Source organism: Petromyzon marinus, chromosome 70 (genome assembly GCF_048934315.1).
Source record: "Petromyzon marinus isolate PM22_M1 ecotype Great Lakes invasive population chromosome 70, UKy_Petmar_22M1.pri1.0, whole genome shotgun sequence".
NCBI lineage: Eukaryota > Metazoa > Chordata > Hyperoartia > Petromyzontiformes > Petromyzontidae > Petromyzon > Petromyzon marinus.
Genome location: NC_133736.1, coordinates 3,062,943 through 3,079,058, shown reverse-complemented (window position 1 = coordinate 3,079,058; position 16,116 = coordinate 3,062,943). Strand labels below are relative to the sequence as shown.

General features: G+C 47.5%; 1 protein-coding gene across 1 annotated transcript in view; it reads right to left on the bottom strand.

Moving 5' to 3' along the window:
- LOC116957128 (alpha-2-macroglobulin) overlaps positions 1-16,116 on the bottom strand; it is a 100,358-nt gene that overhangs the window by 26,835 nt on the left and 57,407 nt on the right. Inside the window, exons 22-25 of the mRNA XM_076055185.1 lie at positions 11,403-11,484; positions 5,480-5,639; positions 3,613-3,681; positions 2,007-2,169 (exon numbers count right to left, since the gene is read on the bottom strand). Of these exons, the coding sequence (XP_075911300.1) occupies positions 2,007-2,169; positions 3,613-3,681; positions 5,480-5,639; positions 11,403-11,484 (474 nt within the window). The remainder of the gene's footprint in view (positions 1-2,006; positions 2,170-3,612; positions 3,682-5,479; positions 5,640-11,402; positions 11,485-16,116) is intronic.

The window sequence follows — 16,116 nt, the reverse complement described above, 5'->3', positions numbered from 1 at the left end:
AGTCTCAAAGTGTTACACCAGAGGACGCCAAAAGGTGAACAGCACAAAGACAATGCCACCTGTCAGGGAATTTCTAGCTCGGGGTGAGCATTTACAGAATGGGACCTTTCTTGGCAGTAAACCACGGCCGCTTTTTAAAATTTCTTTACTAACCAGATTTTTAAATGAGAGAGATTTATTTACTAACAAGGTTTTGAAATGACCGAGATTTCTTTAACCCTATCACTGCCTCTATAACTCCCCTTACCCCTATCGTTACACCAATCCTTATCTCTACCCCAACCCCTACCATCACTGCCCTTGTATCTCTACCCCTATCACTACCCCTACCCCTACCCCAACCTCTACCATCACTGCCCCTGTATCTCTACCCCTATCACTACCCCTACCCCTACCATCACTGCCCCTGTATCTCTCCCCCTATCACTATCCCTATCTCTAACCCTACCATCACTGCCCCTGTATCTCTCCCCCTATTACTACCCCTACCCACACCATCACTGCCCCTGTATCTCTCCCCCTATCAATATCCCTATCATTACCCCTACTATCACTGCCCCTGTATCTCTACCCCTATCCCTACCCCTATTACTACCCCTACCATCACTGCCCCTGTATCTCTACCCCTATCCCTATCACTATCCCAACCCCTACTATCACTGCCCTTGTATCTCTACCCCTACCACTACCGCTACCCCAACCTCTACCATCACTGCCCCTGTATCTCTACCCCTATCACTACCCCTATTACTACCCCTACCATCACTGCCCCTGTATCTCTACCCCTATCACTATCCCTATCACTATCCCAACCCCTACTATCACTGCCCCTGTATCTCTACCCCTATCACTACCCCTACCCTACCATCACTGCCCCTGTATTTCTCCCCCTATCACTAACCCCTATCACTACCCCTATTACTATCACTACCCCTACCACTACCATCACTGCCCCTATCGCTACCCCTATCACTATCCCTATCTCTACCCATACCATCACTGCCCCTGTATCTCTACCCCTATCACTATCCCTATCACTATCCCAACCCCTACTATCACTGCCCCTGTATCTCTACCCCTATCACTACCCCTACCCTACCATCACTGCCCCTGTATCTCTCCCCCTATCACTAACCCCTATCACTACCCCTATTACTATCACTACCCCAACCACTACCATCACTGCCCCTGTATCTCTACCCCTATCACTACCCCTACCATCACTACCCCAACCCCTACCATCACTGCCCCTGTATCTCTACCCCTATCACTACCCCTATCACTACCCCAAGCACTACCATCACTGCCCCTGTATCTCTACCCCTATCACTACCCCTATTACTATCACTACCCCAAGCACTACCATCACTACCCCTATCTCTACCCCGATCGCTACCCCAACCACTACCATCACTGCCCCTGTATCTCTACCCCTATCACTACCCCTACCACTACCATCACTGCCCCTGTATCTCTACCCCTATCACTAACCCTATCACTACCATCACTGCCCCTATCGCTACCCCTATCACTACCCCTACCCCTACCATCACTTCCCATGTATCTCTACCCCTATCACTATCCCTATCTCTACCCATACCATCACTGCCCCTGTACCTCTACCCCTATCACTACCCCTACCCCTACCATCACTGCCCCTGTATCTCTACCCCTATCACTACCCCTACCACTACCATCACTGCCCCTGTATCTCTACCCCTATCACTACCCCTATCACTACCCCTACCATCACTACCCCTACCCCTACCATCACTGCCCCTGTATCTCTACCCCTATCTCTACCCCTATAACTACCCCTATCACTACCCCAACCACTACCATCACTGCCCCTGTATCTCTACCCCTATCACTACCCCTACCATCACTACCCCAATTCCTACCATCACTGCCCCTGTATCTCCACCCCTATCACTACCCCTATCACTACCCCAACCCCTACCATCACTGCCCCTGTATCTCTTCCCCCCAGCCCCACCCCAACTTGCCTTTGGTGACGGCGCGCGACAGCAGGGAGTCTCGCAGTGCCTGTGCCGTGGCGCCGTCTGCGGAGAGGCTGAAGGTGTAGGAGGCGAGCGCCAGCAGGTACGGATTGCTGGACTCGAGCACGTAGGGACGGAGACAGCCCAGAGCCCGCTCCACGACGGGGCCCTGCCAAGGCGAAGGGGGAGGGGGGTAAAGGGGGTGGGGAGGGGGGGTTGGGGATGAAGGGGTTGGAGGGTGGTACGGGGTTAAAGGGGGGTAGGGGGAGATAAATGGAGGGGTGGGCGGGGATAAAGGGGGGGTGGGTGGCCCCAGCTGCCCCAGCGAGTCCAGCGGCCCCCACCACCACCACCACCGTGAAGCCTCTCACAGTGCCTGGGAGGTGTTGACTACCTCGCCTGGTCTACAGGAGTTCGTGGGTTCGATCCACGATCCTGATGCCTGCTGCTGCTGTATATTTGGAGTTTGCGTCTCTCTCTCTCATCACCATCACGGTGGCTAGGAGATGTTAACTACCTCGCCTGGTATGCAGGAGGTCGTGGGTTCGATCCCTGAAACTTGATTCCTGCGTTATATTTGGAGTTTGCGTGTCTCTCTCTCTCTCTCCGTGGTTGCGTGAAATTTTAGCTGGGTCCCCCGGTGTTTCCATCCACATTTAGAATCGACATGCCACGTTCAGAGTACTTGGTTGCTCATAAATGTCCACGTGATAAGCCACTTCGTTGATCTATCATTTGTGATGGCCAGGTCGCTTCTGAGAACGAGGTCAGTTGGGGCCCCTTACCTGTTGATATAATTTTCTCCGATACCAAGGTTCTTTGCAAACCCACGGGTTTTTATCAGAGATTTGTTCACGAGGCAATTCAGATTTACAAACACAGACACAATTTCAACCGAGAAGATGGTTTCAAATTAAGCAACCATTGGAAAGATGTTCTAAATCGAACCAAACATTAAGCTAATTTTTCAATGGTACAGTATATTTTTTCAAGTAGTAGTACCCCAAACTTTCGCAGCATCCCCTCTCGTCTCTTTTGACACCTCCCCCCCTCGCCGACCTGCACATGTTCACCTTTCATCATGCTAAGTCCGCCAATCAAATGCAAATTTTTTATGCTAATTCCTTTGTCAAAGCACCTTGATTCCTCGCACACAGCTTAAAGGTCGCGGTCTGAGCTTAGCTGTGTTCACTCAAGCGCTGTCCTCGAGACAGTCTGGTCCCTTCACCTGATGAAGGACGCTTGTGTTATGGCCGAAACGTCGTGATTTTTGTTGTTTTATTTTTTTTTACCTACGTGACTTTACCGAATAGAACCAAAGAGTAAAAAAAAAGTGGTTTTAATTCCCTCCCATGATTTCGGTGGCCTCCAGTTCCAGAGAAGAGTCCATCCAGGAAAAAAAAAAACATTTCCCATAATGGAACCCGCAGAAGCGGATATCACAGAGCTAGCTCCGAGTTCTCTTCCTCTCATTCAAGTGACGTCTCTGTTCCACGCAGAACGGAACCCGCAGAAGCGGATATCACAGAGCTACCACTGAGACCCCTTCGTGTAGAGAGAGCGATGACGCTCGAGGCGTGCACGTGGTTTTCTCCTCCGTCGAGGAACTCACGGAGATGTTGGACTCGAGGAGAGCGGCGGTGACGTAGGCCGTGAGCGAGACATCGTCCGCCACTCCTCCCTGCCAAGACAAAGACACCCCGTGTTAACTTAACAGACTTTTTTGGCAGAGTGCTATGTGTAGTGTGTTAGGGGTAGGGACGGAGGGGTCGGGAAAGGGGTAGAGCGGAAAGGGTAGAGTGTTAGGGGTAAAGTATTTTGGGTAAAGTATTGGGGGTAAAGTGTTAGGGGTAAAGTGTTAGGGGTAGAGTGTCAGGGGTAGAGTGTCAGGGGTAGAGTGTTAGTGGTACGGGTAGAGTGGTCGTGGTACAGGTAGAGTGGTCGTGGTACGGGTAGAGTGTTAGTGGTACGGGTAGAGTGGTCGTGGTATGGGTAGAGTGTTAGTGGTAGGGGTAGAGTGGTCGTGGTACGGGTAGAGTGGTAGTGGTACGGGTAGAGTGTTAGTGGTACAGGTAGAGTGGTCGTGGTACGGGTAGAGTGGTCGTGGTATGGGTAGAGTGTTAGTGGTACGGGTAGAGTGTTAGTGGTATGGGTAGAGTGGTTGTGGTACGGTAGAGTGGTCGTGGTACGTGTAGAGTGTTAGTGGAAGGGGTAGAGTGGTAGGGGTAGTGTTCGGGGTAAAGTGTTCGGGGTAGAGTGTTAGGGGTAGATTGTTCGGGGTAGAGTGTTAGGGGTAGAGTGTTAGTGGTTGGGGTTGTGTTAGGGTTGGGGTAAAGTGTCAGGGGTAGAGTGTTAGTGGCAGGGGAAGAGTGGTAGTGGTAGAGTGTTGGCTCGGTAGGGGTGATGCAATCGTAGGAGTCTCAAAGTCTCCCCTCCTACCCCTGTTCAACACGAGTTTCCTCCACGTTCTCCAGTTTATTCCCATAGATAACAACAACAAAACCCCCGTGCATAAAATGTAACTGGTATTGGCCAAAAACACCCCAATGCTAAAGATAAAAACACCTGCACATTACTCAATTGGGACTACAAATAGGAACATTCCCCCCCCCACCCAGGCCACACAACTTCAAAAAGTGTGCAGGAAACAATCAGCTGCCAGGAAGACAATCCACCTGCAACATGGCCAACGCAACATCACCCATGCAACATGGCCGCCGCGAAGTCACCCATGCAACATGGCCGCAGCGACGTCACCCATGCAACATTGCCGCCGCGACGTCACCCATGCAACATGGCCGCCGCGACGTCACCCATGCAACATGGCCACCGCGACGTCACCCATGCAACATGGTCGCCGCGACGTCACCTATGATAGCCACCGTGAAGTCACTCATGCAAGATGGCCACCATGACGTCACTTATGCAAGATGGCCACCGTGACGTCAGGCATGCAAGATGGCCACCGTAAAGTCACTCGTGCAAGATGGTCACCGCAAAGTCACTCATGCAAGATGGTGACCGTGAAGTCACTCATGCAAGATGGTCACCGCGAAGTCACTCATGCAAGATGGCCACCGTAAAGTCACTCATGCTAATCTCCCATCTTACATTAACATGCAAATTTCTCAAATTAACATCACTAGCCCCGCCCACTTCGTTTATGACCCTTGAGCTGCACCCATTTTAAACATTTTAAACAGTCTGCCTCAGCAGCTTTCCCCCTCCTTTAACCTCCTGATGACAATCGCTTGTGTCGTGATCGAAACGTCGTTGTTTTTGTTTATGTTATTTTTTTTATTAATTTTAACCTATCGACGTGACTTTACCCAAAGGACCCAAATAATTTGTACTACTTCTAACGTTTGTGTATTGTGCTCGTCGTTGTGACGTTCTGACCCCGTGGCCCCCGGGAACCTGGACATGCTCCACAGCTCCAGTGGGAACGAGCATTCCGACTCTGGTGTCAAAAGCGGCACCTTCATGGCGTTGTTGAAGAGCCGTCCGACGCTGATGAAGCAGCCGGTGGAGGCGTTCTGGTGCTCTCTGAGCCAGGAGAACGGCCCGGTGATGTGGTCCTCGGAGACGGCGATGTGCTTGGAGGCTCTCACGAAGGACTTGAGCACAAACGCCGTGAGCCTGGGGGCACAAATGGCGAAGGGGGTGAGCAGAATAACGACTCTAGGGGTGAGTAGAATCACAACACTAGGGGTGAGTAGAATAACAACACTAGGGGTGAGTAGAATAACAACACTAGGGGTGAGTAGAACAACAACACTAGGGGTGAGTAGAATAACACCACTAGGGGTGAGTAGAATAACAACACTAGGGGTGAGTAGAATAACAACACTAGGGGTGAGTAGAATAACAACACTAGGGGTGAGTAGAATAACAACACTAGGGGTGAGTAGAATAACACCACTAGGGGTGAGTAGAATAACAACACTAGGGGTGAGTAGAATAACAGCACTAGGGGTGAGTAGAATAACAACACTAGGGGTGAGTAGAATAACAACACTAGGGGTGAGTAGAATCACGACACTAGGGGAAAGTAGAATAACAACACTAGGGGTGAGTAGAACAACAACACTAGGGGTGAGTAGAATAACAACACTAGGGGTGAGTAGAATAACAACACTAGGGGTGAGTAGAATAACAACACTAGGGGTGAGTAGAACAACAACACTAGGGGTGAGTAGAATAACAACACTAGGGGTGAGTAGAATACCAACACTAGGGGTGAGTAGAATGACGACACTAGGGGTGAGTAGAATAACAACACTAGGGGTGAGTAGAATAACAACACTAGGGGTGAGTAGAATAACAACACTAGGGGTGAGTAGAATAACAACGCTAGGGGGTGAGTAGAATAACAACACTAGGGGTGAGTAGAATAACAACACTAGGGGTGAGTAGAATAACAACACTAGGGGTGAGTAGAATAACAACACTAGGGGTGAGTAGAATAACAACACTAGGGGTGAGTAGAATAACAACACTAGGGGTGAGTACAATAACGACACTAGGGGTGAGTAGAATAACAACACTAGGGGTGAGTAGAATAACAACACTAGGGGTGAGTAGAATAACAACACTAGGGATGAGTAGAATAACAACACTAGGGGTGAGTAGAATAACAACACTAGGGGTGAGTAGAACAACAACACTAGGGGTGAGTAGAATAACAACACTAGGGGTGAGTAGAATAACAACACTAGGGGTGAGTAGAATAACAACACTAGGGGTGAGTAGAATAACAACACTAGGGGTGAGTAGAGTGACACTAGGGGTGAGTAGAGTGACAACACTAGGGGTGAGTAGAATAACAACACTAGGGGTGAGTAGAATAACAACACTAGGGGTGAGTAGAATAACAACACTAGGGGTGAGTGGAATAACAACACTAGGGGTGAGTAGAATAACAACACTAGGGGTGAGTAGAGTGACACTAGGGGTGAGTAGAGTGACACTAGGGGTGAGTAGAATAACAACACTAGGGGTGAGTAGAATGACAACACAAGGGGTGAGTAGAATAACAACACTAGGGGTGAGTAGAGTGACAACACTAGGGGTGAGTAAAATAACAACACTAGGGGTGAGTAGAATAACAACACTAGGAGTGAGTAGAATAACAACACTAGGGGTGAGTAGAATAACAACACTAGGGGTGAGTAGAATAACAACACTAGGGGTGAGTAGAACAACACTAGGGGTGAGTAGAATAACAACACTAGGGGTGAGTAGAATAACAACACTAGGGGTGAGTAGAATAACAACACTAGGGGTGAGTAGAATAACAACACTAGGGGTGAGTAGAATAACAACACTAGGGGTGAGTAGAACAACAACACTAGGGGTGAGTGGAATAACAACACTAGGGGTGAGTAGAATAACAACACTAGGGGTGAGTAGAATAACAACACTAGGGGTGAGTAGAATCACGACACTAGGGGAAAGTAGAATAACAACACTAGGGGTGAGTAGAACAACAACACTAGGGGTGAGTAGAATAACAACACTAGGGGTGAGTAGAATAACAACACTAGGGGTGAGTAGAACAACAACACTAGGGGTGAGTAGAATAACAACACTAGGGGTGAGTAGAATCACGACACTAGGGGTGAGTAGAACAACAACACTAGGGGTGAGTAGAATAACAACACTAGGGGTGAGTAGAATCACGACACTAGGGGTGAGTAGAACAACAACACTAGGGGTGAGTAGAATAACAACACTAGGGGTGAGTAGAATAACAACACTAGGGGTGAGTAGAATAACAACACTAGGGGTGAGTAGAATAACAACACTAGGGGTGAGTAGAATAACAACACTAGGGGTGAGTAGAACAACAACACTAGGGGTGAGTAGAATAACAACACTAGGGGTGAGTAGAATACCAACACTAGGGGTGAGTAGAATGACGACACTAGGGGTGAGTAGAATAACAACACTAGGGGTGAGTAGAATAACAACACTAGGGGTGAGTAGAATAACAACACTAGGGGTGAGTAGAATAACAACGCTAGGGGGTGAGTAGAATAACAACACTAGGGGTGAGTAGAACAACAACACTAGGGTTGAGTAGAATAACAACACTAGGGGTGAGTAGAATAACAACACTAGGGGTGAGTAGAATAACAACACTAGGGGTGAGTAGAATAACAACACTAGGGGTGAGTAGAATAACAACACTAGGGGTGAGTAGAATAACAACACTAGGGGTGAGTAGAATAACAACACTAGGGGTGAGTAGAATAACAACACTAGGGGTGAGTAGAATAACAACACTAGGGGTGAGTAGAATAACAACACTAGGGGTGAGTAGAATAACAACACTAGGGGTGAGTAGAATAACGTCGCTAGGGGGTGAGTAGAATAACAACACTAGGGGTGAGTAGAATAACAACACTAGGGGTGAGTAGAATAACAACACTAGGGGTGAGTAGAATAACAACACTAGGGGTGAGTAGAATAACAACACTAGGGGTGAGTACAATAACGACACTAGGGGTGAGTAGAATAACAACACTAGGGGTGAGTAGAAGAACAACACTAGGGGTGAGTAGAATAACAACACTAGGGATGAGTAGAATAACAACACTAGGGGTGAGTAGAATAACAACACTAGGGGTGAGTAGAACAACAACACTAGGGGTGAGTAGAATAACAACACTAGGGGTGAGTAGAATAACAACACTAGGGGTGAGTAGAATAACAACACTAGGGGTGAGTAGAATAACAACACTAGGGGTGAGTAGAATAACAACACTAGGGGTGAGTAGAATAACAACACTAGGGGTGAGTAGAATAACAACACTAGGGGTGAGTAGAATAACAACACTAGGGGGTGAGTAGAATAACAACACTAGGGGTGAGTAGAATAACAACACTAGGGGGTGAGTAGAATAACAACACTAAGGGGTGAGTAGAATAACAACACTAGGGGTGAGTAGAATAACAACACTAGGGGTGAGTAGAATAATAACACTAGGGGTGAGTAGAGTGACAACACTAGGGGTGAGTAGAATAACAACACTAGGGGTGAGTAGAATAACAACACTAGGGGTGAGTAGAATAACCACACTAGGGGTGAGTAGAATAACAACACTAGGGGTGAGTAGAATAACAACACTAGGGGTGAGTAGAATAACAACACTAGGGGTGAGTAGAATAACAACACTAGGGGTGAGTAGAATAACAACACTAGGGGTGAGTAGAATAACAACACTAGGGGTGAGTAGAATAACAACACTAGGGGTGAGTGGAATAACAACACTAGGGGTGAGTAGAATAACAACACTAGGGGTGAGTAGAGTGACACTAGGGGTGAGTAGAGTGACACTAGGGGTGAGTAGAATAACAACACTAGGGGTGAGTAGAATGACAACACAAGGGTTGAGTAGAATAACAACACTAGGGGTGAGTAGAGTGACAACACTAGGGGTGAGTAAAATAACAACACTAGGGGTGAGTAGAATAACAACACTAGGGGTGAGTAGAATAACAACACTAGGGGTGAGTAGAATAACAACACTAGGGGTGAGTAGAACAACAACACTAGGGGTGAGTAGAATAACAACACTAGGGGTGAGTAGAATAACAACACTAGGGGTGAGTAGAATAACAACACTAGGGGTGAGTAGAACAACAACACTAGGGGTGAGTAGAATAACAACACTAGGGGTGAGTAGAATAACAACACTAGGGATGAGTAGAATGACGACACTAGGGGTGAGTAGAATAACAACACTAGGGGTGAGTAGAATAACAACACTAGGGGTGAGTAGAACAACAACACTAGGGGTGAGTAGAATAACAACACTAGGGGTGAGTAGAATAACAACACTAGGGGTGAGTAGAATAACAACACTAGGGGTGAGTAGAATAACAACACTAGGGGTGAGTAGAATAACAACACTAGGGGTGAGTAGAATAACAACACTAGGGGTGAGTAGAATCACGACACTAGGGGTGAGTAGAATAACAACACTAGGGGTGAGTAGAATAACAACACTAGGGGTGAGTAGAATAACAACACTAGGGGTGAGTAGAATAACAACACTAGGGGTGAGTAGAATAACAACACTAGGGGTGAGTAGAATAACAACACTAGGGGTGAGTAGAGTGACACTAGGGGTGAGTAGAATAACAACACTAGGGGTGAGTAGAATAACAACACTAGGGGTGAGTAGAATAACAACAGTAGGGGTGAGTAGAATAACAACACTAGGGGTGAGTAGAATAACAACACTAGGGGTGAGTAGAATAACAACACTAGGGGTGAGTAGAGTGACAACACTAGGGGTGAGTAGAATAACAACACTAGGGGGTGAGTAGAATAACAACACTAGGGGTGAGTAGAACAACAACACTAGGGGTGAGTAGAATAACAACACTAGGGGTGAGTAGAATAACAACACTAGGGGAGAGTAGAATAACAACACTAGGGGTGAGTAGAACAACAACACTAGGGGTGAGTAGAATAACAACACTAGGGGTGAGTAGAATAACAACACTAGGGGTGAGTAGAATAACAACACTAGGGGTGAGTAGAATAACAACACTAGGGGTGAGTAGAATAACAACACTAGGGGTGAGTAGAATAACAACACTAGGGGTGAGTAGAATAACAACACTAGGGGTGAGTAGAATAACAACACTAGGGGTGAGTAGAATAACAACACTAGGGGTGAGTAGAATAACAACACTAGGGGTGAGTAGAATAACAACACTAGGGGTGAGTAGAATAACAACACTAGGGGTGAGTAGAACAACAACACTAGGGGTGAGTAGAATAACAACACTAGGGGTGAGTAGAATAACAACACTAGGGGTGAGTAGAATAACAACACTAGGGGTGAGTAGAATAAGAACACTAGGGCTGAGTAGAATAACAACACTAGGGGTGAGTAGAGTGACACTAGGGGTGAGTAGAATAACAACACTAGGGGTGAGTAGAATAACAACACTAGGGGTGAGTAGAATAACAACACTAGGGGTGAGTAGAATAACAACACTAGGGGTGAGTAGAATAACAACACTAGGGGTGAGTAGAATAACAACACTAGGGGTGAGTAGAATAACAACTCTAGGGGTGAGTAGAATAACAACACTAGGGGTGAGTAGAACAACAACACTAGGGGTGAGTAGAATAACAACACTAGGGGTGAGTAGAATAACAACACTAGGGGTGAGTAGAATAACAACACTAGGGGTGAGTAGAATAACAACACTAGGGGTGAGTAGAACAACAACACTAGGGGTGAGTAGAATAACAACACTAGGGGTGAGTAGAATAACGGCACTAGGGGTGAGTACAATTACCACATCTGACCCCCAATAACGCGTGAATCGATTAGAGATGACGTGTCGATGTCTCGTTGGTGACCGATGACACCGTACCACGTGTTTCCCTCAGGGTCGTTCGTTCCGAACGCGCTGTAGGAATGGTCTCCACGTTTGTAGGTCAGCTGCCGTTGGTACCCTGCGAAGTTCAACAGCGCAGAGGTAACAATATTCGCAACAATCTTGATTTTGAGTTTTCGTGACGGCAGGGAATCCGTACCCATTTGGTTCTTTCGGCAAAGTCACCGAGTAGGTAGAAAAATAAATAATAAATCACGACCTACTGCGACAGGAGGTTACATAAAGGTTTGAGGTGGGTGTCACCCAAGGGTAAGGAGGCATGTTAATGCACACGGGAATAATAATGGAAATAGTAGCGACGTACTCAGCAGCGAAACGTATCCATTGATTACGAAAGTAAAACACTTTTCTAATTAATTATCCTAGACACTGATAGACAGACTGGTCTCTGATGGGTCTCTAGACAGTGATAGACAGACTGGTCTCTGATGGGATCTCTAGACAGTGACAGACAGACTGGTCTCTGATGGGATCTCTAGACAGTGACAGACAGACTGGTCTCTGATGGGTCTCTAGACAGTGATAGACAGACTGGTCTCTGATGGGATCTCTAGACAGTGACAGACAGACTGGTCTCTGATGGGTCTCTAGACAGTGATAGACAGACTGGTCTCTGATGGGTCTCTAGACAGACAGACTGGTCTCTGATGAGTTTCTAGACAGTGACAGACAGACTGGTCTCTGATGGGATCTCTAGACAGTGACAGACAGACTGGTCTCTGATGGGATATCTAGATACTGATAGACAGACTGGTATCTGATGGGATCTCTAGACAGTGATAGACAGACTGATCTCTGATGGGATCTCTAGACAGTGATAGACAGACTGGTCTCTGATGGGTCTCTAGACAGTGATAGACAGACTGGTCTCTGATGGGTCTCTAGACAGTGATAGACAGACTGGTCTCTGATGGCTCTCTAGACAGTGATAGACTGATCTCTGATGGGATCTCTAGATACTGATAGACAGACTGGTCTCTGATGGGATCTCTAGACAGTGACAGACAGACTGGTCTCTGATGGGATCTCTAGATACTGAAAGACAGACTGGTCTCTGATGGATCTCTAGACAGTGATAGACAGACTGGTCTCTGATGGGATCTCTAAACAGTGATAGACAGACTGGTCTCTGATGGGATCTCTGTACACTGATAGACAGACTGGTCTCTGATGGGATCTCTAGATACTGATAGACAGACTGGTCTCTGATGGGATCTCTAGATAGTGATAGACAGACTGGTATCTGATGGGATCTCTAGACAGTGATAGACAGACTGGTCTCTGATGGGATCTCTAGACAGTGATAGACAGACTTGTCTCTGATGGGTCTCTAGACAGTGATAGACAGACTGATCTCTGATGGGTCTCTAGACAGTGATAGAAAGACTGTTCTCTGATGGGTCTCTAGACACTGACAGACAGACTGGTCTCTGATGGGTCTCTAGAAAGTGACAGACAGACTGGTCTCTGATGGGATCTCTAGACAGTGATAGACAGACAGACTGGTCTCTGATGGGTCTCTCGATAGTGATAGACATACTGGTCTCTGATGGGCTCTCTAGACAGTGATAGACAGACTGGTCTCTGATGGGTCTCTAGACAGTGATAGACAGACTGGTCTCTGATGGATCTCTAGACAGTGATAGACAGACTGGTCTCTGATGGGTCTCTAGACAGTGATAGACAGACTGGTCTCTGATGGGATCTCTAGACAGTGATAGACAGCCTTGTCTCTGATGGGTCTCTAGATACAGATAGACAGACTGGCCTCTGATGGGTCTCTAGACAGTGATAGACAGACTGGTCTCTGATGGGTCTCTACATACTGATAGACAGACTGGTCTCTGATGGGCTCTCTAGACAGTGATAGACAGACTGGTCTCTGATGGGTCTCTAGACAGTGATAGACAGACTGGTCTCTGATGGATCTCTAGACAGTGATAGACAGACTGGTCTCTGATGGATCTCTAGACAGTGATAGACAGACTGGTCTCTGATGGGTCTCTAGACAGTGATAGACAGACTGGTCTCTGATGGGTCTCTAGACAGTGATAGACAGACTGGTCTCTGATGGATCTCTAGACAATGATAGACAGACTGGTATCTGATGGGTCTCTAGACAGTGATAGACAGACTGGTCTCTGATGGTTCTCTAGACAGTGATAGACAGACTGATATCTGATGGGTCTCTAGACAGTGACAGACAGACTGGTCTCTGATGGGTCTCTAGACACTGACAGACATACTGGTTTCTGATGGGACCTCTAGACACTGACAGACAGACTGGTCTCTGATGGGTCTCTAGATACTGACAGACAGACTGGTCTCTGATGGGTGTCTAGACAGTGATAGACAGACTGGTCTCTGATGGGTCTCTAGATAGTGATAGACATACTGGTCTCTGATGGGCTCTCTAGACAGTGATAGACAGACTGGTATCTGATGGGTCTCTAGACAGTGACAGACAGACTGGTCTCTGATGGGTCTCTAGACACTGACAGACAGACTTGTCTCTGATGGGATCTCTAGACACTGACAGACAGACTGGTCTCTGATGGGATCTCTAGACACTGATAGACAGACTGGTCTCTGATGGGTCTCTATACACTGACAGACAGACTGGTCTCTGATGGGTCTCTATACACTGACAGACAGACTGGTCTCTGATGGGACCTCTAGACACTGACAGACAGACTGGTCTCTGATGGGTCTCTAGATACTGACAGACAGACTGGTCTCTGATGGGTGTCTAGACAGTGATAGACAGACTGGTCTCTGATGGGTCTCTAGATACTGATAGACAGACTGGTCTCTGATGGGCTCTCTAGACAGTGATAGACAGACTGGTCTCTGATGGGTCTCTAGATAGTGATAGACATACTGGTCTCTGATGGGCTCTCTAGACAGTGATAGACAGACTGGTCTCTGATGGGTCTCTAGACAGTGATAGACAGACAGACTGGTCTCTGATGGGTCTCTAGACACTGACAGACAGACTGGTATCTGATGGGCTCTCTAGACAGTGATAGACAGACTGGTCTCTGATGGGTCTCTAGACAGTGATAGACATACTGGTCTCTGATGGGTCTCCAGACACTGACAGACAGACTGGTCTCTGATGGGTCTCCAGACACTGACAGACAGACTGGTCTCTGATGGGATCTCCAGACACTGACAGACAGACTGGTCTCTGATCGGTCTCCAGACAGACAGACTGGTCTCTGATGGGTCTCTATACACTGACAGACAGACTGGTCTCTGATGGGATCTCTAGACACTTGACAGACAGACTGGTCTCTGATGGGTCTCTAGACAGTGATAGACAGACTAGTCTCTGATGGGTCTCTAGATACTGATAGACAGACTGGTCTCTGATGGGTCTCTAGACAGTGATAGACAGACTGGTATCTGATGGGTCTCTATACACTGACAGACAGACTGGTCTCTGATGGCTCTCTAGACAGTGATAGACAGACTGGTCTATGATGGGTCTCCAGACACTGACAGACAGACTGGTCTCTGATGGGATCTCTAGACACTGACAGACAGACTGGTCTCTGATGGGTCTCCAGACAGACAGACTGGTCTATGATGGGATCTCTAGACACTGATAGACATACTGGTCTCTGATAGGATCTCTAGACAGTGATAGACAGACTGGTCTCTGATGGGATCTCTAGACACTGACAGACAGATTGGTCTCTGATGGGTCTCCAGACACTGACAGACAGACTGGTCTCTGATGGGATCTCCAGACACTGACAGACAGACTGGTCTCTGATGGGTCTCTAGACACTGACAGACAGACTGGTCTCTGATGGGATCTCCAGACACTGACAGACAGACTGGTCTCTGATGGGTCTCTAGACACTGACAGACAGACTGGTCTCTGATGGGTCTCTAGACACTGACAGACAGACTGGTCTCTGATGGGTCTCCAGACACTGACAGACAGACAGACTTGTCTCTGATGAGTCTCTAGACACTGACAGACAGACAGACTGGTATCTGATGGGTCTCTAGACAGTGACAGACAGACTGTTTTCTGATGGATCTCTATACACTGACAGACAGACTTGTCTCTGATGGATCTCTAGACACTGACAGACAGACTGGTCTCTGATGGGTCTCTAGACACTGACAGACAGACTTGTCTCTGATGGATCTCTAGACACTGACAGACAGACTGGTCTCTGATGGGTCTCTAGACACTGACAGACAGACTGGTCTCTGATGGGTCTCTATACACTGACAGACAGACTGGTCTCTGATGGGATCTCTAGACAGTGACAGACTGGTCTCTGATGGGTCTCTATACACTGACAGACAGACTGGTCTCTGATGGGATCTCTATACACTGACAGACAGACTGGTCTCTGATGGGTCTCTATACACTGACAGACAGACTGGTCTCTGATGGGATCTCTAGACAGTGACAGACTGGTCTCTGATGGGATCTCTAGACAGTGACAGACAGACTGGTCTCTGATGGGATCTCCAGACACTGACAGACAGACAGACTGGTCTCTGATGGGATCTCTATACACTGACAGACAGACTGGTCTCTGATGGGATCTCTAGACAGTGACAGACAGACTGGTCTCTGATGGGATCTCCAGACACTGACAGACAGACAGACTGGTCTCTGATGGGATCTCTATACACTGACAGACAGACTGGTCTCTGATGG